At 36.3% G+C, this 21945-nt stretch overlaps 2 protein-coding genes across 8 annotated transcripts in view; both read left to right on the top strand.

Annotated features, from left to right (window-relative positions):
• Nucleotides 1-40: 40 nt before the first annotated feature.
• LOC148586239 (MADS-box protein JOINTLESS-like) lies at nucleotides 41-14070 on the top strand. 3 transcript variants are annotated; one of them, XM_088515751.1, is made up of 8 exons: nucleotides 41-81; nucleotides 466-661; nucleotides 7175-7253; nucleotides 8333-8394; nucleotides 8489-8588; nucleotides 13372-13410; nucleotides 13496-13627; nucleotides 13891-14070. In XM_088515751.1, the coding sequence occupies exons 2-8, from the start codon at nucleotides 480-482 to the stop codon at nucleotides 13957-13959; spliced, it is 663 nt and encodes a 220-aa protein (XP_088371877.1). In that variant the 5' UTR covers nucleotides 41-81; nucleotides 466-479; the 3' UTR covers nucleotides 13960-14070. The 3 variants fall into 3 exon arrangements, with proteins under 3 accessions (XP_088371877.1, XP_088371876.1, XP_088371878.1); XM_088515750.1 differs by having other exon boundaries at nucleotides 13493-13627; XM_088515752.1 differs by lacking the exon at nucleotides 13891-14070 and having other exon boundaries at nucleotides 13576-13629.
• Nucleotides 14071-19297: 5227 nt separating this feature from the next.
• LOC148586238 (MADS-box protein JOINTLESS-like) overlaps nucleotides 19298-21945 on the top strand; it is a 37397-nt gene continuing 34749 nt past the window's right edge. For 4 of the 5 annotated variants that reach the window (XM_088515757.1, XM_088515756.1, XM_088515755.1 and 1 more), the window contains exons 1-2: nucleotides 19298-19671; nucleotides 20018-20226. In XM_088515757.1, the coding sequence (XP_088371883.1) occupies nucleotides 20045-20226 (182 nt within the window). In that variant the 5' untranslated portion in view covers nucleotides 19298-19671; nucleotides 20018-20044. The remainder of the gene's footprint in view (nucleotides 19672-20017; nucleotides 20227-21945) is intronic. The other variant, XM_088515754.1, reaches the window with a different exon arrangement.

Raw genomic sequence — 21945 nt, 5'->3', positions numbered from 1 at the left:
TCTCTCTCTCTCCACCTTTTCCATTTGTAGAATGCTTGAAGACTGGTGGGAGATCTGCTAAATTTAGTTATTGTTCTGAAGGTTAGGTTTAATTTTAGCTTATTTTTCATATTTTTCCTCTTCTTTTTGGGAGAGAGCAAGTGCAGTTTTGATTCTTTATTTTTTTGAAAGATCTTTCTTCTAGCTTTCTATTATACTCTCTATTAGTTTTATATACTCTTTCTCTTTGTGAAAAGGACTGGTTTTCTTTTTCTTTTTTCTTTTTATTTTTGTTAATGTTTTGATTTTCTATATGACTCACCCTTAATAAAGCTTCTCCCTTTCTATACTTTTCATGTGTAGTGTAGGAGTTTGATTTGCTCTCTCTGAGATTCCTCTTTTGTGAAGGGTTATTATTCCTCTAGCTTTTGTACAAGGATAACATCTATATATCTCTTATTTCTTTCTCCATATCATTTTGTAAAGAGATTTTTGCAAAAATGAAGAGGAAGAGAATCGAGATGAAAAAGATCGACAACAGGGCTGCAAGGCAGGTGACTTTCAGTAAGAGGAGGAGGGGGCTGTTTAAGAAGGCTATGGAGCTCTCAACTCTCTGCGATGCTGAAATTGCTCTCATTGTCTTCTCTTCTACTGGAAAGCTCTTTGACTACGCCAGCTCAAGGTTTCTCTCTCTCTCTCTCTTTCTCTCTCTCTCTCTCTCTCTCTCTCTCTCTCTCTCACAAACATCTTTCTACTTATTGTATACATTTTGATCGTTTTATTCATGCATTCTTGAGAGAAAGAGAGAGAATATGTGAGAGCCAACTGCTCAAAATAAAAGATCCAAATTAAACAACAAGACTGATCACTGAAGAAAAGTACTACCGACTCCTATGGCTTCTGCAAGGCACAATTTTCTACTTTCACCCCTGAGATGTTAATATCACCTTGCTAGATATATATATAAGCCACCACCTGCAGTGTCTTGTGATATTTCTACCTAGCTACTTTCCTATTCACTCCTCTGAATTAGATGTTTATGTTTCTGCGCTTCATAAAATATAGCGTACGTACGGATGAACTAGAAGTTGGATTTGAAGGATGGAAAGGAGAGATTTTTGGCTCATATTAATTAGCTAAATTTAAGAGAATTGTGACTTTTACGCAAGTTGTTAGAGATGCAATTAGTCACACACACGCCCTATTAAAAGTTTACGTAAATGTTAAAAATGTATATGAAAATCACGTGTTCTAATTAAAGATGTGATAGTTTTACTTATTAGATTAAAAAACCAACCCATTTTTGAAAGAAAACGTATTTATTTGTTATGAGAAAAATGGATCTACATCTATCCTTGGAGGGGAAAAAAAGAAAAAGAACATTTCTATATAGAAATGTTCTTTTTCTTGTTGAACATCTACACCACTCACTAATTATTTGTTTATATAGTTAATTAAAGAATCAACTAGGCATATTCTAGTATATATATTTCATTGTAATCACTCGTAAAATATTGGTTGGAATAATTGCCACTAGCTTGTTTTGATTGACGTGTACACGTAACTGTGAAAATGGAACATATTTTGGGATTAAAACAGTTGATATAGAAGTGCAATTAAAGCACATGAATGATATATATTATGAACTAATTTAGAAACATACTTCGGGATTATTATGCTGTAGAAGACAAATTGTATTGTCTTGTTCATATCCTACTAATTGGTTAGGTTTACTACAAGAAAATCGGTTTTTAGCGACTATATTTTTAGCAACGATTTAAACATTGTCGTTATTGCTTACTTATCAATAACTATAATTTTTTGTCGTCACTAATTCATAAAAAAAAATAATAAATTAAAAATGAGTCGTCGTAGATATGTAATCACTAACACGGGAATAATTTTTTTAAATGCATGGACATACTGTTGAGTCAAAAGATAGAACCACCAATAACATAAGTACAGTACTGTACGACAAATGAGTTCTTTCTACCACATTTATCTAGGAAAATCCTACCCGATCGATTGATTGAATGGGATAATCACTCCATGAATAACTTTTGGCCAAGTCAAGTCAAGAAGCTTTAAATATGGAAGATATTTTAGCTACAAGACAAAATTAAGTGACTTACGTACGTAGGTTAAAATGGTAAAAAGTGTAAATTTGAGTGAGTGACCTTCATGAGTCATCATCTTACCACTTATTGGTTAAGTTTAATTATTAATTGCCTATAAAAACCACCCCACCCCCTTCAGTTTAACGCACGCCCTGGCCACTTCCTTCTCTTCTTTTCGTTTCTCTTCTTTTTCTTTTTCTTCTTCTTGTTTCTTTCTTTTCCTATCCGAGACTTGCGAGAGGGAGAGATATCACGAGAACGAAAGAGAGTCTGAGAGAAAAGAGCTGAGCTAGAGAGAGAGAGAGAGAAAAAGGGTAGTAGTGTGAATAGTGTTCTGAGGCCCGGTGATGCAGCGTGATTTAGTGGGCTGCAGCGAATAACAACATTAAGCAGTAGATAAATACTTCTAGATCTTGATTCCATCAATGATCTAAGAAATATTCTTGACAAAAGCTAGTTACTCTCTAGGTTTTAAAGGAACACAAAGAAGAAACTCAACTCTGAGTAATTCTTATTAAATAAAATTCAATAATAATCTAAACTGAATTGTTAAAGGCTATAAGTATATATTTATAGCCCAAGATTCCTAGCGTTAAAATAACAATGAAATAAAGTTGGTTTAGAAGTTTATGAAAGAAGACTAAACCAAATAGAAGACTAACAAATAACCTAATTCAAAATGAAAGACTGAAAGATAAGATAGAATAACAAACTAACAAAGAAACCTAGTTTAAACAAAAGACTGAAATATAAAATAGGATAAGATAAGATAAGCCATTGTAAACTATAACTGCATCATTCTCCCCACGTTGGAGAGAATTCGTCCTCGAATTCGGCCGGTTCTTTCCACGGTCCTTCGGATGCCCAATCAACTCATTCCACTCGCCGTTCCTCAAGATCAAGACGAAGTAACATTCCACAATAAGCATGACGCTTCTTATCATCGAAGTACCTTGATGTTTGTCGTGAAATCCCCACACACGCCTCTGCTGTGTAGACTTGTCATGCTTCTCTCGTGCTTTTCTCTTCCCACAAGCTATGAGAATCCCCAAAGAACTTATAAAGACCCTTTCAATCTTTAATAGAAAAGTCTTCTCCACCATATAGATCTCATCACAATTTTAGTTAGAATAATTTGATAAAATAGCATCTATCCCAATGAAATAAACATAGTCAATTGGCTCAACACTAAAATCGAAGACTTTATCTTCGGAGCTCTTATCAGGCACATGATATGTAGAATTATCGTCAAAAAGTGCAAAATTATCTGAAAGATTTACCTCTTCTAAGGGTTCCTCTTCTTTATGAAAAATTGCAAAACTCTCCAAAAGACTTACCTCTTCCAAGGGTTCTTCTTCATGAAAAATTGCGATACTCTCTGAAAGGTTTACCTCTTCCACTTGTTTCTCTAATTCTTCAAGCTTTTTAGGACTCTTGATGTCGTGCGGATGATTAGTAACATTAGTTCCCGATACCAAATCAAGTTGAGGTTGAATGTCTCGCAATGATGGCATTACTTTCGGTAACTCTGCTCGGACTATGTCGATACATCTCCCCAACAACTCCTTTATCGGCCCCGGCACCTCTCCCATGATGCCGCTTTCCTTGTCTGTCAACTCCTGCTTGGCTACAAAGGATTGATCATTCCCTTGTGAAGGTTTTGGCTCCGCCCATGGGCTATGTAGCAACTTCAATTTGGTTTTACCAAACATGAAGTTGTACGTGTTCTGTGTTTCATCATGGATAGCAGCTCTATCATATTTCCATGGCTTTCCCAACAATAGGTAACACGTATCCATGTCGACCACATCACACCATACATGATCCACATAGTTAGTTCCAATAGAAAAAGACACTAGACAACGTCTAGAAACCGTTACCTCGTTTCCTTTCGTGAGCCATTCCAACCGATAGGGAGTAGGATGTCTTTTGGTCTCAAGCACTAGCTTCCGAACTACTTCCTCCGAGACTACATTCATACCACTCCTTGGATCGATGACAAGCTTGACCACCTTGCCTCCCATGGTGCATGTAGTATGAAATTGCCGGTAGATACCTCCAATGTATCGGGACACCGATTGATGCTTGACCTCCGCCATCTCCCAAGACACCTTTTTTTTGTAGGAATTTTCTATTTTTTCTTTTTTGGTGTCGAGCTTGACGCCTGTGTCTCGTGATATAGCATGGGCTTGTATCATTGGAAATTCCATCCGCATTCCGCGCCCCGCATAAGGATTGACAGGTTCATCCTCGACGATAAATTTGTCTTCCTCCCCCTCGTATCTCGGTTTTGATTGACGACGACAAATGCTTGGACCATCCATGTCGGCCAAGTAATCGGTAGGGACCCTGTGTTGGGTGCGCGCACGCCCCTCATTCCGCATGGTTAGACCACCAAACCTCTCCTCCATGTGCTGCAAACGAATCGCCGGTTGCTTCTTACGTGCTGCCTCCGTGCGCACGTGAACCTTGTTCATGTCTGCCAAACGATCGCTCCTACCCATTCATGGAAAGAAAACTGGAGCTCTGATACCAACTGATACAGCGTGACTTAGTGAGTTGCAACAAATAACAACATTAAGCAGCGGATAAATACTTATAGATCTTGATTTTATCAATGATCTAAGAAATCTTCTTGACAAAAGCTAGATACTCTCTAGGTTTTGAAGGAACACAAAGAAGAAACTCAACTCTGAGTAATTCTTATTAAACAAAACACAATAATAATTATAAACTGAATTGTTAAAGGCTATAAGTATATATTTATAGCCCAAGACTCCTAGCCTTAAAATAACAATGAAATAAAGTTGGTTTAAAAGTCTATGAAAGAAGACTAAACCAAATAGAAGACTAACAAAGAACCTAATTCAAAATGAAAGACTGAAAGATAAGATAGAATAACAAACTAACAAAGAAACCTAGTTTAAACAAAAGACTGAAATGTAAAATAGGATAAGATGAGATAAGCCGTTGTAAACTATATATGCATCACCCGGGAATGCAATTTTTACAAATTAGCTCAATGAGTTTTTCTCATTGTCCTATTTAATTCTGTATGGGTCTGTTTTTTCAAATTATGTCGTTAAAGGGCCCAATATGCATGCTTATGAGATAAAAATAAGTAAAATGTGATATAAATTACTGTTACTTTTATTATACTTAGGATTGATCTTATATATGACTTTCCTAAGTGATCGTATTTATTTTTATTGTCCTCACTATTATGAGTGATTATCTTTACTTTTATTGTCTTCATTAAGAGTGACAGTCTTTACTTTTATCGTCCTTATGATTGCTCTTAAGACTATTAGGAGTGATTGTTGTGCTAAATACTACCTAAATTAATAGATAATATTTAGTACGTTTTAACTCGCAAGTGCATAAGATTAAAACAATAGTATAGTGCAGCAAATATGAAATCGATCCCACGAGGATTGTAATTTTGTTTAGAATTAATTAAAAATATCAACTTGTCACTGAATTAATATTGTGAAAAAGAAATAAAAAGATATAAAGATAAGTGAAGGTAAAAGCAGGGTTTTGATATCCACCACTAATCATACTTAGATAATATAACAATATGTCAATGCTTTGATCATGTTATGCATATCTAATGTTTGTCAACCTAAGGACATGGCGTATACTCCTTAAGCTATAGATTTTCCTAAGCAACGAGTTAGGCATGACGTATACTCTAACTCTTTTCTTTTCTAAGGGATTTAGCATGGTGTATACTAAGTTGTTCCTTAAGAAAACATATACTCTATGGAAATCGACAGACACATGAGGCCTAGGGCATGGGCGTATACTCCCGGTTCCCCATGTTGATTAACCTAAGAACCGCGGTGTAAATTTTTTTGTTACTTTTATTAAATCCAGGACTCGACCATCCAAATTGATTTAACTAACTTGTCCATACCACATGCATATGTTGATCAGGCACACACATATGAGGAATTCATGCAAGTAGGTATTAATCAAGTTAAATAGCACAACAAGATCATTACAAAGGCGACAATATTGAAATATTAAATAAACATAATTATGGCTTCAATCTAGCCCTCCTTAAGAGTTAGTTACACATAATTAAAAATAAAAGAAAAAAGAAAGGTAAAGAAAGAACCGAAAGGTAGCCTCCAATTCCTCTCCCCAAAGTTGTGCCTCTTCCAAGGATGTTTTTAATTGTGAGGCTTAGAGGTCTATTTATAGGGCTTGGGAGAGTCCTAGAAGCCCTAGTAATCCTAGGAATTTCGGAGATTTAAGTCCAAGTCCAATTAGAATAAAGAAAACCTAAGTCCAAATTGGAATAGGATTCGCACAGAATTGTGGTCCTGTATTGTGGGGCGATTTTGGCCTTACGGCGCTCCGAATTGGGAAAATTCTATTTCACAATGATTTGTATAATTTTGAGTTAGATTTCCAATGTCACTTGAATCACTTTAATCGGATATTTGAGCTGAAAGTTATGGTCAAAATATCGAGAGGTATGCAGAATCCAATTTTGCCTCCAATCCGATTTTGACTATTATTTGAGAAATTCCGATTTACTCATTTTCTTTATTGGATTAAACTTAACCATGATTGGTTGAGCTTAACCATATCTTCTAGGTCTTTCCAATTTGCCCTTTAAGCTTGAAATTTTTCCAGAAACGCTTTCTTTTCTTCCAAAAACCTATAAAATAAAGAAAATACAAAAAGGAAGTAAAATGACATAAATTAACCAAACTAAAAGATTAATACATGTAAGTTAAGGGTTAAAAATATGAATATTTTGGCACTTAACAGTGATCATCTAGATTAATGAAATGATGGGTAATAACGAATATAAAAAGATGAGGGTCCTTAAACCATGCATGTAGTATAGTGGCACTACAAGAATTTTATTCATTTGTAACGGACAGTTAGTAACGTGTCAAAGCTGTATGTTCTATAACTTGTAAGATACATTTCTTTCATTAGCACCAAATCTACTGTCAAAGTCTACTTTAGAAGTTGGTAATTTTCATCTCCACTTTCATTTTATGCTAAGGAAAACAGAGGAGGAAGGAACTGAATAGCTATTCGTTTGTTGTTTGAAGTATGCAGCAGGTGATTGAAAGACATAATTTGCATTCAAAGAATCTCAGCAAAATGGACAAACCATCTGTGGAGCTGCAGGTTAGATATATATATATATATATATATTTTTTGCGGGTGGATATATGTCCCTTTCGATGTTAGCATTTCATCATGTTTCTCAAGATAAATGAACAAATATTTTTAAGGCGCAGAGATTTCAAACTCTGCATGTTTCTTTTCTCGGATGAGTAAAGATTGAATTAATAAGAAAAAGAAGAAGGAAAGAAGTTAAAAGAATAAAAGGCAAGGGGGAAAACTCAAGGCAGCCGCACCCAACCTCTACCTACAGGATGTTTAGAATTATTAACAACCATCTTGCATGATCCAGTGGAGTTTCAAAATTGCTTGTTTGCTATCTCGTTCGATGTCTCATATGAATGAGGGATGATTTTTTTTTTTTGGAGTTTATTGCAGACTCATTCAAACAAGTGATCTCGTACGAGTGTGCTACTTCAGTTTTTGTTAAACCGACTTATGTTAGTTTTTTAGGAGTTTGTCTGCTATAAATGAGTAATGCTACACTTAAAGCCTGTTTGGGTGTGCGCTTGAGGGGTCTAAAAGTGAGTTTAACATTGAAAAAGTCCGTTTGAAAAAAAAAAAAAGTATCCGTTTGGTAAAAAATAATTGAAATCGTTTTTAAGGGTCCAAAAGGCCAAAAAAAAATATGCCAAAACACATTTTTAGCAAAAGCTTAAAAATGAAGCTTTTGTCAAAAAACACTTTTTGACTTAAAAGCTCTATTTCTCAAATACAATCTCAAACATGCTTTTACTCCCACTTCTCCACATCTATTTTTCCATACTCATAGGTGGCTTTTAAAACCACAATTAGATATAAGATGGATCTTTATTGAATTTTAATTCAATGATGGTTTTAAAATCTACCTATGGATGTGAAGAAATGGGTATAGAAAAGTAGGAGTATGTGCAGCATTACTCGCTATAAATACTTGTTATGAACCTTGTACCATAAAATGAAAAGCTAGATGCATTTTCTGGAACAACTCTAAGAACCAACTACTTGTACCATTTACAACATCCTTAAATATTACAAAAGTGCTTGTAAATAGAACAAGTACTGAAAATCTTCATGAATGGAAACTCTTTGTGTCCTTTTAGCGTGCCAACAGTACCAACACCTTGTTGAGCAATGAAATCGTGGGGAAGGCTCATGAACTGAGGTATTGTGACAACATTCATATATCAAGTTGTTATAGCAATGGCATGCACATTCCTCACAAAATTAATGTAAAAAATGATTGCACCTAATTACAGGCAGATGAAGGGAGAAGAGCTCCAAGGATTGAATATAGAGGAACTACAGAAACTAGAGCAACTTCTCAAAGTAGGCTTGAGCCGCATTTCAAATGCAAAGGTGCAACTCTCTTTGTTGTCTTTGTTTGTTGGCATTATAAAGGAACAATGAAGCTTTTACATGTTTCTAAATGAGAGATATTTAGAAGAGATTCATGCAATTACTATAATTCCAAAAAATATAATGTAAAATATCTTTGAGCTTTCTTAGGTGATGATAGTCATGAATACATAGTTGTACACATTTACTTAATTTTAGAGCAAAGTGAAAAAACTACTTGACTCCAATCTACACTTATGGGGGGTTGAATAGGTGTTTAACAAACAATATGCGGAATTAGATCTGACCTAACACAATATCATCAACCAAATATTCAGACATGCAATGAATCATAAAGAACATAGATATTTGGTGAGAAAACCATTTAGAGAACTCTCTAAATGTAAAATCTCTTTGGAGCAGCCAAATACAAGAAATCACTTCACTATAGAAAGACAAGAATTTACACAATGTCAAAACATACAAAATCTTTGTACTTGACAATCCAATGTACTAGACAAATGACCCACTTGTCCGCGACTACAGTAATTCTTACAAAACCTCTGAACCGTTTATTCTATATGATTTCCTTCACCGAAGCTCCAATTGGCTTCATGTGTTGCTCATTGATCTGTGGATGAAAGGCACAACCTACACTCTAAGAGAGACAAGTCACTCACGTTCTAGATCTTAATCAATCTCGTAGCTCATAGTATTCGCATCATAGATGCTATACATAGAAAATATGATGCTGATCGGGTTGCTCAAAAATTCGGACAGAAGCATCCGTTCGAAGGGGCGTTCGGACAGCTGTCCGAACGTGTAGTTTTGGAAGGCTAGCAGAAGACCTCGTTCGAAGTCCCATCCGAATGGCCTATGTTTCTTTATGTTTTTTTTTGTCGTGGCCGTCTGGACCGCCATACGTCCCGTCTAGATGGGCGCCGTCAGTTTGTTTTATTTTTTAGCCGACTTTATGTTATTATTTTATTAGGGTTAGGGTTTTGGAAGTCTTTATTTCGTTATTTTATTAGGTTTTGGGTTTTGGACTATAAATATATGCTTATAACCTCCAGAGAAAGGCGAGTTTATGTTGATTATTGATTTTATTAATGAGAATTACTCATAGTTGAGTTTATTCTTCTTTTTCCTTCAAAACTTAGAGAGTAGTTAGCTTTTCAATAAGAATTCTCAGATCATTGATAGACTCAAGATCTAGAATTATCTATCCGCTGCTTTATTGTTGTTCTTCGCTGCAACCTAGCAAGTTAGGCTGCATCAGTTGGTATCAGAGCTCAATTACTTGCCATGAATAGGGAGGAGTGACTTTTGTGTAGACATGATCAAGGTGCATGTGCGCACGGAAATAACCCGTAAGAAGTAACCGGCAATTCGCTTGTGGCACATGAGTGGTGGATCGAACGGTTGTCGTCGCCAACCAAGACAGCGATTCGCGGAAGGGGAAGGCAAATCTATCGCTGAACGTTGGCAACACACGGAGGATCAACTCAGGGCTATGAGGGATCAAATTGAAGATCTCACTACCCAAGTATCCGACTGGTGTGGTCAACATGGGAATGGATTTGGAAACCCTTTTGCAGAGCGCGGAATGCACGGACGTCAGCACCATGTGCAAGCTCATGCCAATAGGTGGGGGAACGGGTTCGAACTCAATATTCCAGAATTTTACGGGGATCTACAACCCGAAGAATTTCTGGATTGGTTGTTGGCTGTTGAAGAGGTTCTTGACTTCAAAGGGGTGCCCGATGAATGATGAGTCGCTTTGGTTGTATGCACATTCCGGGGAAGAATTGCTATGTGGTGGCAACAACTGAAACAAAATAAGGTGCGGCAAGGCAAATTGAAGATCAATAGTTGGGAGAAACTATTGAAATACATGCAAGTCGCCTTCTTGCCCCATAAGTATACCATGGGCCAAAAATCACAGAATTGGAGACAAGGGTCTATGGCTATGACAAGAAAAATAGAAAATTCCTACAAAAAAAAAGGTGTTTAGGGAAACATGGGATGAGGCGGAGAGTCCATGACAGGCCAATTTGACCTTTACTCGCCAACCTCAAATCCATCTATCCAATCTATATATGGAGGGGAAAGGTGAGTCCGTTGATGAGGAGTTCCTAGAATCTGAAATCCTTAATGAAGAGTTCAAGTATGAAGACATTGAAGATCCTTCACAAGGGTTCGTGGATTGAGATTCCCTACCAACCTATGATGACGATGTTAGTGCGGAAGATCCCATTAAAAGACCTTTGCCATCCGACGTAGAGGAAGAGTACGAAGAAGAAGGGTCTTCTCCTATGTTTGACAGCATCTACCCTGAAGAAGATGACCCATTGGAAAAGGAAGAGCCCACGGATGACATCGCCGATTATGAAGAGGTTGATGAAGACCTTCCAGGTGAATATACTACTTTTAATGGTGAAGAGGTTGATTATGTTGATTTCCTTGGTGTTGAAGGTATTTTAAACTCTCCTAACAATGATTATGATGAGTTTTATGCGGATGAAGAAAATTATATATTCACAAGGAAAACAACGGCTGACTCATTCTTGAGTACTTTCACAGCACGTGGAAAGGAGAAGAGACGAGAGGAGTACGGCAAATCCAAAGAATTGTCAAGTGGTGTGTGGGGCCTTCACGACAACCCTAAAAGTATTTCAATGATGAAGAACACCACGCTTATTGTGGGGTGTTGTCTTGTTTTGATCTTGAGGAAGGGTGAGTGGAACGAGTTGATAGGGCATCGAAAGGACCGTGGAAAGAACCGACTGAATTCGAGGTCGAATTCTCTCCAACCAGGGGAGGATGATGCAGATCGGGTCGCTCAAGAATTCGGACAGAAATGTCTGTTCGCAGGGGCATTCGAACGACCATCCGAACGTGCAGTTCTGGAAGGCTAGCAGAAGACCCCATTAGGTGTCCCGTCCGAACGGCCTATGTTTCTTTATGTTTTTTTGTCGTGGCCGTCCGGACAGCCATATGTCCTGTCCGGACGAGCGCCGTCAGTTTGTTTTATTTTCTAGCCGACTTTATGTTGTTATTTTATTAGGATTAGGGTTTTAGGAGTCTTTATTTCATTATTTTATTAAGTTTAGGGTTTTGGGCTATAAATATATGCTTATAACCTCTAGTAAAAGAGAAATTTACGTTTATTATTGATTTTTATTAATAAAAATTACTCATAGTTGAGTTTATTCCTCTTTTTCCTTCAAAACCTAGAGAGTATCTAGTTTTTCAAGAAGAATTCTCAGATCATTGATAGACTTAATATCTAGAATTACCTATCCGTTGCTTTATTGTTGTTCTTTGCTGCAACCTCTCAAGTCAAGCTGCATCAAAATAGCACAGCAATTAAAAAATCAACTGTGTCCGGACAAGGTTAAGTACATGTCCGGTCTCGGCTAGGGTTACGTCCCTCCATGTCCAGAGATGACATCATAATGTCTGGACATTCAGAATAAAATGAACTCTTTGGAATTCAAGTCCGGACATGTTCCCAATATGTCCGGATAGGTCTTATAAATAGGTTTCTTTGGAAATGATGTCCGGACACGACTTCTAGCTGTCCAGACATGTCTTGAAATTTGATCTCTCTAGAAATCATGTCCGGACACGGCTTCTAGCTGTCGGGACATGTCTTGTAAATTGGAGTCTTTGGAAATCATGTCCGGACACGTCTTTTGGCTGTCCAGACATGTGTTGCAATTTGATCTCTCTGGAAATCATGTCCAAACACGTCTTTTGGCTGTTCGGACATGTCTTCTCAAATGAAGACTCGAGAAACAATATCCGGACAAGTCAGTCTTTGTTGATGTCTCTGGAATTGCTGTCCGGACCTGTCCTCTGGGTGTCCGAACACTCTAGATTGAAAATCCCGATATCTTCAATTCTTTATGCTAAACCTCATTTTAAACTGATTACAAACATATCACCGAATTAGCCAAAATAAACTTACACAAAGTACTTGATAAATGAATATGTTGGGTTCGAATCCCACAATGAGAATCTCCGATTAGTGTAAACCTTGGTTCTCCTTAATGTTCTGGTAGAGCTAGATTAGGCTATGACTTAGTCATACTTGAGGAAGTGTCTGCAATTTTTATCGTCTACAGCCCTCATGTACAGCTCCCGATGAGTAAGTGCTACTATAGTTATGCAAATTAAGGTTTAAAATAGTCTGTTGTAGTCTCATTTGAACAAGATAAGTTCTTGTATGAACGTGAGTTAGGGTTTCACAATTTTTCGTTTTGTTGTATTTGAACGTTGTGCAATCGAGGTTTTGATCAAGGCATTTTGCGAAATACCATTGTTCCGCACTCATTGAATGGGCTGCGTTCACCATTGCTATTGGGACTGTCTGTAAGTCTTCAAATTCACCCTCATTTGAACTAGATGCAATCATGCTTATAATTGAGCTTTTCTAGAGCTTGAATTTTAAAGTCTTGAGCACCCAATCGAAAAACCTTTCAATCATGGCTGTGATCAAGGCATACTAGAACCTTATCTTGAAGTGCCTCCATGTTCTTGTTCGAATGACTTTTGACCGAGCTTGTAATCAACAACTTTTGATCTTCAACTTTCCTCCAAGTCTGAGGCCATATATTAAGACCAACTTATACCCCAAGAAGTTTTGACAATGAATATTCCAACATTAAAAACCTAACACAAGACATTTTTTTGGAAGTTAGACTCAGAGTGTGTTCCCTATATGGCTAAATTACCTTAGTGGCTAAGGGCTAACATGTCTTACTTATCTTTCTCTGTTCATCTTATTCTTTAAATGCAGGGAGCCCAACTGATGGAGGATAATCAGCAACCAACACAGGTATCATGTCTAATTGAATTTCCTTTTTTTTTTTTCTTTGTTTCCCTTCTACTGATCAATTGGTGAACAATGTCTCTTTCAGCAGATGGAGAATCAACTTAACATTATAACACATGTAATTGAAAAAGGCCAGTCATCTGAGTCAATGACAAATAATAATTGCAGGTCAGCTGATCCTCCTCAACACCAAGACATCGACAATTCTCTCAAGTTGGGGGTAAGTTTGCAACATTGCAACACTAAATTTCTTTCTCTGGTTTTCTGCATATAATATGTAGTTAAATTAAGAGTTCAATCCAGGGATATCTTAAGTTCAAATTTATATATAATCTTCTTACATTTAGGCATATATTATCTAGAAATATAAGGATAATATGAAATTAATTAGTGGTTGCACTGGCTGAGTGGTGACCAAATGCCAAAGACATAATGTGCTGCTGCTGGAGAGACACTATTTAATTACCTTGGTATATCTTGCAGGTTACCGAACTGATTTTGAAAGATAAAGAAAGTCAAGAGTACATGGAGACGCTTAATTTTCTCTATTGAAAAACAAGCATGTCTAAGTAAAACCCAGCTAACTGTTGATCAAAACAAATTTTAGTTTCCGCAAGTTGATCAAAATAAAGTCCCACATATGTATATATATATGGTGATCAGCCTTGGATGCTTGATTTATGTTATGCATGAATAATATATCAAGGCCAACTTGTTTCAATGGGCTATATATAAAGTAAACTGGAAAACAAAAATTTGCTTGTTTGAGGATATATATGCATAAAATGAGCAGGATGAAGCTGTCATTTGCCTGACTTTTATTTGGGAAACTTGCAAGACATCGTACTTAACCTATGAAGAGCTTTAGAATTATTATATCTACAACATTGTAATTGTAGAAACACCACCTATATGGATCGAATTTGACAAACTATGTTGGGGTTATTTCATATCGGTTGTGAAAGGAGTAGGTGGACAATTTATAAGTGTGAGGAAAAGCTTTATCTCTTGAGCTAATTTTTGGGGTTGAGAGAGGCTTAAGATCACCCAACATTGGTATCAGAGTCTAGGTTCAACAAACAAGTCTTGGCCCAAGATCAACCAATGTGCCTACCTCCACAGAGAGTGCGACTGTATTTTGCTATTAATGATTCAGGGTTACATTATATATATATATATATATAGGAAATCCTAAACCTTAATTGTACGGATGTATTTTGAAAATCTCCAAAATACCCTATACCGTACCACCACAACCTAGTCGTTTCCCCCACAAACTTAATTACACACATGGGCCAATGGACTCCCACTCCGTTAATGTCGCTTCGCTCCGTTCACTCCGCTCATGTCTACTTAGCCAACCACGCCACTAGTTTCAACATTTTTTTTTTTTTTCAAGTGGGTGCATTTTTTAATTTTTTTTTGTACAAAAATAGGACTTGGACCAAGTCCATATCCAAACAAAGAATACCTACTGCACTAAGCCTAACCATAATGAGTGAGGTTTCATACCTACTGTACTGAGCCTAACCATAATGAGATCAATTTCTTGCATTGTGGTCCTTCCTCTAATTTTCTCCAGTACGTAGGGTTGTTGTAAGAGATTAATTTTACCCAGTGAAGAAAAATAAATATCATTGTACAGCATGTTTTACTCTTCTTGACAAAACCAAAGTAAAGTAGGATTGCATTTAATGCTTTTACACCAATGAGAAAAAAACCTTCACTTAGTGGGAACCGAATCCTCTCCATTATTGGGCCTTTTTTTTTTTTTTTTTAATAAATTTTTGTGTTAGTTAGCTACTTTTTTTTTTTTTTTTTTTTAATTGATTGGAAAATAGAAATGAGGACCCCTTACTATTCTTAATTCTAAAGGAAAAGATAACGGGAGATCCTAAGAAAAAATAAACCAAAACCAAATAAAGAAGTGTATTCTTCAATAACAGACTCGATACGAACAAATGGTGAGTAAGAAATTTGACAAACAAATGTCTCGCTTTTCTCAAATTGGCCGCATAAAACGGTAAGAGAAGCAAATCATGTACCGTTGAGTTTACTTTTACTCTTTGTTGCTTTCCCTTATTGATAATTAGGTGGGTAACACAACCAAATTCTTAAATTCACCTCTTGCAAGCCGAAAGAGATTCAATGTGTTTTCAACAAGCTTGAATGATGACCATTTATTGTATAACGGAGCTCTCACAAGCAAGTGCCTCCATCTATAGAGTGGGACGCCATGGACGTCGGTCACAGAAGCATGATGGTATGTTACGATCCTAGTGTTCCACATTGATTAAGTTTAATCTTGGCCATGTATATATAAGCTCTTGGGCACTCTTTCCTTGCAAGCCGGTTTTTAAAGATGAGTTCTACCCAAGGTTTGTAACAAGACCCACTAATATGCCGAATGTCTCTACTGCAATATGATGAGAGGCTATTCTTCCCGAATTAACAAAATGATTAAAACTTTGCACACCCCATGCTAGATTTACAAATTGTATGTACCCCCTTCCTCTTAGTCTAGAAGGATTAGAAAACTGTTGTGCAAATTTATTTAACTTGCAAGTGCACGAATCAATTGTAGTTTAATGGATTGCAAGTGCGAGGTCGATCCCACAGAGAATTGTATTTTTGAAATAGCAATTTATATCTAAACTAATTAAATCCTAATCTAGTTTCAAAAGGGTTTTGATTTTTGAGTTTTGAAAATTAAAGGATAAATATAAACTAAATAAAATAAGTAAATCTAAGGATAAAGGTACTAAGGTTTGGGAATTCACACTCACCAAATCATAACAACATACTTTATGTTCATCAATATTAATCCGAAGTTTTCACAAATTAAATCATAGATATGTTTTACTATGCTTCAAAGAATTAATCAAAACTATCTCATGTATCCATTCATTGACCAAATCACAAAAGGAATCCAAATTCAATTGAAACACCAGATGTATCCGTAGAACAAATCACAAGGGATATCCAATTTTTATGAGTTAAAAGCCAAGAAATCAATCATATGAAATTATCTCAAAACATCACATGTATGCTTGAATTACAAGAGATATCCAAGAATCACTCCATACAATTGATTAGAAGTAAAACAATTGAAATATAAAACCCAATAAAATCAGAATAATAAAAACTTACATAAAAGTATTGATACTCTTCATCGGTAAGGCTTCATCCCCAACCTTAGTTGGGAATTTAGCTCCACATAAAAATAAAATCTAAACCTAAAGAAAAACTAAACAAAAGAATTTTGCTCTCTGGTATTGTGTGTCTTTTCTTGAATGCAAAGAAGTCTATTTATAAGCTTAGAAAAGTCCTAGAAGCCCTATTAAACCTAAATAATTCGGAGGTCTGTCTCCCAGTCAAAATAGAAGTCTGAAATCGGAATAGGATTCGTCCAGATTTGTGTCCTTTAATTACGGGGCGATTTTGGCATAGAAACCGTCCGAATTACGAAAATCTTATTTCACAACAAATTGTAGCATTTTGAGCTAGCTTTCGAATTCCGTTTGAATCACTTCAATCTGATATTTGAGCGGAGAGTTATGGTCAAAATACTACGACGTGTGCAGAATCTGAATTTGAATCCGATCCGAAATCTTATCCAATCTGAACTTTAATCTGATTTAACCTTTTCTTGGATTTGGTTAGACTTAACCACACAATCTAGGTCTTCTCAAAGTATTCTTTCTTCCAAACTTTTCATTTTTCCCTTTAAAGCTGTAGTTTTTCTTCAATGACCTACAAAATACTAAAAATACAAAACTAATACAAAATATTAAATAGCAACACAGCTAAAGGATTGACTAATGAAAATAAAGGGGTCCAAATATGTAATATTTGGCACTTATCAAAAACCATATTTCAAGACCATACAAACCCGTTACATGAAATGCACCAAACTCAAAACAAGCCAATCCCGAAAGATGTGGAGCTCATCATGTCTAGAAGCACGTGAGAATGTTCTTTTGTTGATATTAGCATTACTATACCGTCCCTCTTCATTGCAGGTTAGTTATTCGTCAGCACGGGTTTAGCTTACAATGTATTTGGAAGCCCTCTTCCAAATGAGTATTTTACATAGAGTTGATGGATTTCATATTAGTAAACCTTGCATTTAAGCACATTTTCGACAAAAATGATCTCTAGGGTTTCGTCTCTTTTCTCTCTAGCCGTAAAGAGACAAAACCAAAGAACTCTCTTCAGGAGGCGGGAAGAACTCATTTCTTCCCTCCTCCCCCCTGCTAAACCTTTTCCTTCTTCTCTTATGACTATATCTTCAGGTTCCTACCAGCTAGATTTTCTTCTAGCTCCTTTTGCCTCGTTTGAGGCCTTATCCATTGCTTTGTATGATTTATACTTTCTCTTCCATAAATCGCCACCTTAGCCTCCCCTTGGCCACCTTACCGCTTCTTCTATGTTGCCGCGCTGTCTCCTCCGGTTGGATCTGCTTTGGGTCTTAGATTTGGCTTTTTTGAAGCTCAATCTATCTTACCTTGGCAGATCCACCCTCCATGGTGCCGTTCAACCGTATTCTCCGGCCTCCCCTCACCTTGTCGCCACCTAACGCGGCCCCAGTCCTGCAGCTACTGATTTATGGGTTTGGAGAACTTTTTCTACTTAATTAACTAATGTTTTTTTGTTGTGTCCCTTCGTCGTGCATCGCCAAGATCTCCACAATCTAGTCCACTCCTTGCCTTTAGGCTCCACGTCTTAATCGGTCCCCCACTAGCCGGCGTGTGGGGGGCCGATGAAGATGCTGGCGCGTGGGTTGCACACCCATGCCTTGTTGCCTCATCTGCTGGTTTAGTTGTTGTAGAGGTGTTTCTGCATTTTTTCCGTTCTTGTTGTATTACTATTTGTTGTTTTATTTTCTGGTTGTATTTTTGCCTCTTGGTGTTTGTTCACCAATTTTGTTTGTTGGGGTTTGGGTGCTTATCAGCGTGGTTGACTCAACCTTTCTCGATGCCGATTCTATGTTGGTTCTCTCTGTAAGAGTACTAGAAGGTTTTCTTTCGGTTATTCTTGTATTGCCTTTGTTAGTAGCCCTTTGTGGCCACCCTTGTTTTCTTGATGGGCCGGATTATTCATTTAATCAATTCTCGACGGTTTCCTGATTCTCTTATGGTGGCGCCTTTTTCTGGTTGGTTCGAGGCTGTTATTTGGGTTGCCTACCCCTTTTTATAAACGAGTGTCAAAGTCCAACCAATAATTAGATATTTTTCCAATTATTTGCCATCCCTCCATGTTAAAAAAAAAAAATAAAAAAATACTATATTAATGAATACTATATATTATATTTTTATAGTATATATTATATATATTTTTTCAAAAAAAAAAACTATATATTATGTTTTTATCTATCTTAATACTATATATTGAATTATATTTTTATAGTATATATTATAATATATATAGTATATATATATATTATACTAAATATTAAAAAAATACTATATTAATGAAATACTATATTAATGCTTTTTTTTTTCTTTCAAAAAAACAAATATTATATATATTATATTTTACAATATTAATGAAATAGTCTTAAGTAGCTTAACCAATATCATAATTTAGTTGCTTTCTTAAAATATATAAGTTAAGATTTACTCAACGAAGGAAAATGTATATATATATATATATATAATGACGGTTGTGGGTACATAACGGGATACAAACATGTCAAAATTTCTGTCCAGTGATGAAGCGTGTCAATTTGTACGGGAAGCGAACCTGACCATATAAAATAACCAGGAAAACCTCAAGTTCCGTTCCCAATTTATCACCTGGCTTCACCCAAAATGGAACCAGAATTTTTAAATAAATAAAGGAGAAAAAAAAAAGTTTTATTCTGTCCATCTCATTCATTCTCTTTCTCTCTCCCTATCTTCAAAAAACTTTTGGTGGCAGAAAGCCATTAATGCCAGGCTTGTGTCTGGTTGTGTATGAGATGTCAGCAGGCCTACAAAAAGTGACAATGAAGCTAGAAAAGTAGGGTTCATCAATTATTCTTCCTCTTCACCACAGTGCTTCTTCAAACTAGGGTTGGTTAGAGATTGTTGGCCTAATTTGGAAAATTGCTGCTCTTATTCTGTTTTATGCAACACCCATCTTTCTTTTTTCCTTTGTTCTTACTCTACTATATTCCAGTCTCTCTCTCTCTCTCTCTCTCCATATTTTCCATTTATAGAATGCGTAATCAGTAGAAGACTGGAGGAAGATCTGCTAAATTAACCGATTGTTGTCTGAAGGGTAGGTGAAATTTCAGCATATGTTTCATATTTTTCCATCGTTTTTTTTGGGGGGGAGAGACCAAGTGCAGTTTGATTCTTCATTTTTTAAAAGAACTTTCTTCGTTCTATTATTCTCTCTCTTTCTGGTTTACTCTCACACTTTAATTGTTCTTTTTGATTTTCTACATGATTAACATTAAATTAGCTTCTCCCTTTCTGTATTTTTCATGCATAGGAGTTTGAATTTGCTCTCTCTGAGATACTTGGGTTGAAACTTTTGTTAAAGATAATTGTTTCTAAAGCGATTTACTCTTCCTAGAAATTACTAAGTTGGGACTGATAATTTTGATTGGTTTTATGTGAAGGGTCGTATCATTTTTCTTCTCCCAAAAATGACGAGGAGGAAAATCCAGATAAAAAAGATTGACAACACAACGACAAGGCAGGTGACTTTCTCTAAGAGGAGGAGGGGGCTGTTTAAGAAGGCTCTGGAGCTCTCAATTCTCTGCGATGCTGAAATTGCTCTCATCGTCTTCTCTTCTACTGGAAAGCTCTTTGACTACGCCAGCTCAAGGTTTCTCTCTCTTTCTACTTTGAGAAACATTTAGTTTTTCTACTTATAGTGTATGTATACATTTTGATCGTTTTATTCATGCATTGTCCAATACTTTTATCATTTCTTGATATCGTGGTGTCCTATCATTTCTTGAGAGGGAGGGAGAGAGAATAAAGATCCGAGTCAAACAACAAGACTGAGCAAACCTAAAGAGCGAGTGACTGAAAAATATACTAGGATACATCAAATAAAGAAAACTTAAGTACTGCCGAGTCTTCTGCTTTCTGCAAACCACAGTTTTCAACTTTTAGAAGAAGAGAAGTTAATCTTACCATGAAGGGTTTAATGTGTCGCTGCTACCTATTTGCCTTTTCGATCACTCCAATCAAAGAGAAGTTGACAGCATTTATAAAAGGACGTCTTCATAAAATATAGCACTAATTTAGGAGCATACTTCAGAAGACAAATTCTTACCATGAAGCCACAAACTTATAATTGTGTTGTCTTGTTCATCTCCTCAGTTTACACATGTCGTCCTACATTGTAATTACATTCTTCGATTCACTTGAAAACTCTTCCTTTCTAGCAATTAGTTATAGGTGCAATAATAGAGTTGAAAATTCTGATAAAACAACGATAAAAAGAAAAAAAATTAACTTGTGATTGCTGCCACCTTTCTTGAATCCATCTTAATTCCCTCGCTAGAGATCACAAAACCCAAAAACACCAGACTAGTTGTGCTAAACGGTTCAAGTTGTTAACATATATAGGCTCCATTTTGTTCTCTCCTTCTAAATGATTTGCTAAAAATGCAGCAAGTGTTGATCTATCCTATATGATCATTAAATCATTTTAGAATATGGTTTAATGTGTTTTTAGAGGTTAAGGCTCTCTCGAAATAGCCATTAAAGATCACGGCTCTCTCGATTACTAGTTGGTTCACATCAATTCATCTTTCATATTCAATAAAAAGAGCTCTGTCACTCAATAGAGATGTTCAAAAGAGTCTCTCCAGGGGCTGCTTTGGAGCCCACCTCCGCATTGCATTCGGGCAAATCATACTTGCTCATTGATTGACTAACGCCCTCCTCCCGCCGCTTTTTCTATCCACAGTGGCTTCCACGTGGGTGTTCATTGCTCTAATATCAACACATATATGCTAAGAACCATCCCTTTTCATTACAAGGGTTGGAACAATAACCCCTTAGCAATAAACTCATCTACTTGCCTTTGCAACTCTTTTTGCTCCTAAGGATTCATTGTATGAGGTGCCTTGTTAAGAGGACTAGCACCAAGTATGAAATCAATGCTATGTTATTTCACGTGTAGGGCATCTTTAAATTCATGGCATAATGTATCGTATCCATGATAAGAGGCAACTCATTTTTGTGCTCATTTTCCTCTAGAGAAATAAAGGCATTGGATAAGTAGACTCCACTAAGGCCTTGTCAACTTCGGCTTTTGACAACAAAATTTTTCCCTCTCCCTTTAGGTGGCTTGGGACAACTCTCCATTTTATTTGGCCTAAACCCACCTTCACTCTATCTTTCATAAAAGAATAAATATTTTTAAACACATCATGAATAACCTTTTTATCATATTGTTGGGGTTGACCAAGTAACAAATTCCATGTGTTCATAGGAATGTAACACTTCAGCCGAACCAAGCATTGCTTAAATACTTGTACCTCATTCAATGTTTTCACTATCTTTGTCACAACAACTTTCTCTATTAATG

This window comes from Corylus avellana, chromosome 4 (assembly GCF_965113065.1).
Source record: "Corylus avellana chromosome 4, dhCorAvel1.hap1.2, whole genome shotgun sequence".
Lineage (NCBI taxonomy): Eukaryota > Viridiplantae > Streptophyta > Magnoliopsida > Fagales > Betulaceae > Corylus > Corylus avellana.
The sequence above is the reverse complement of the archived record's forward strand: the minus strand, read 5'-3'. Positions and strand labels throughout refer to the sequence as shown.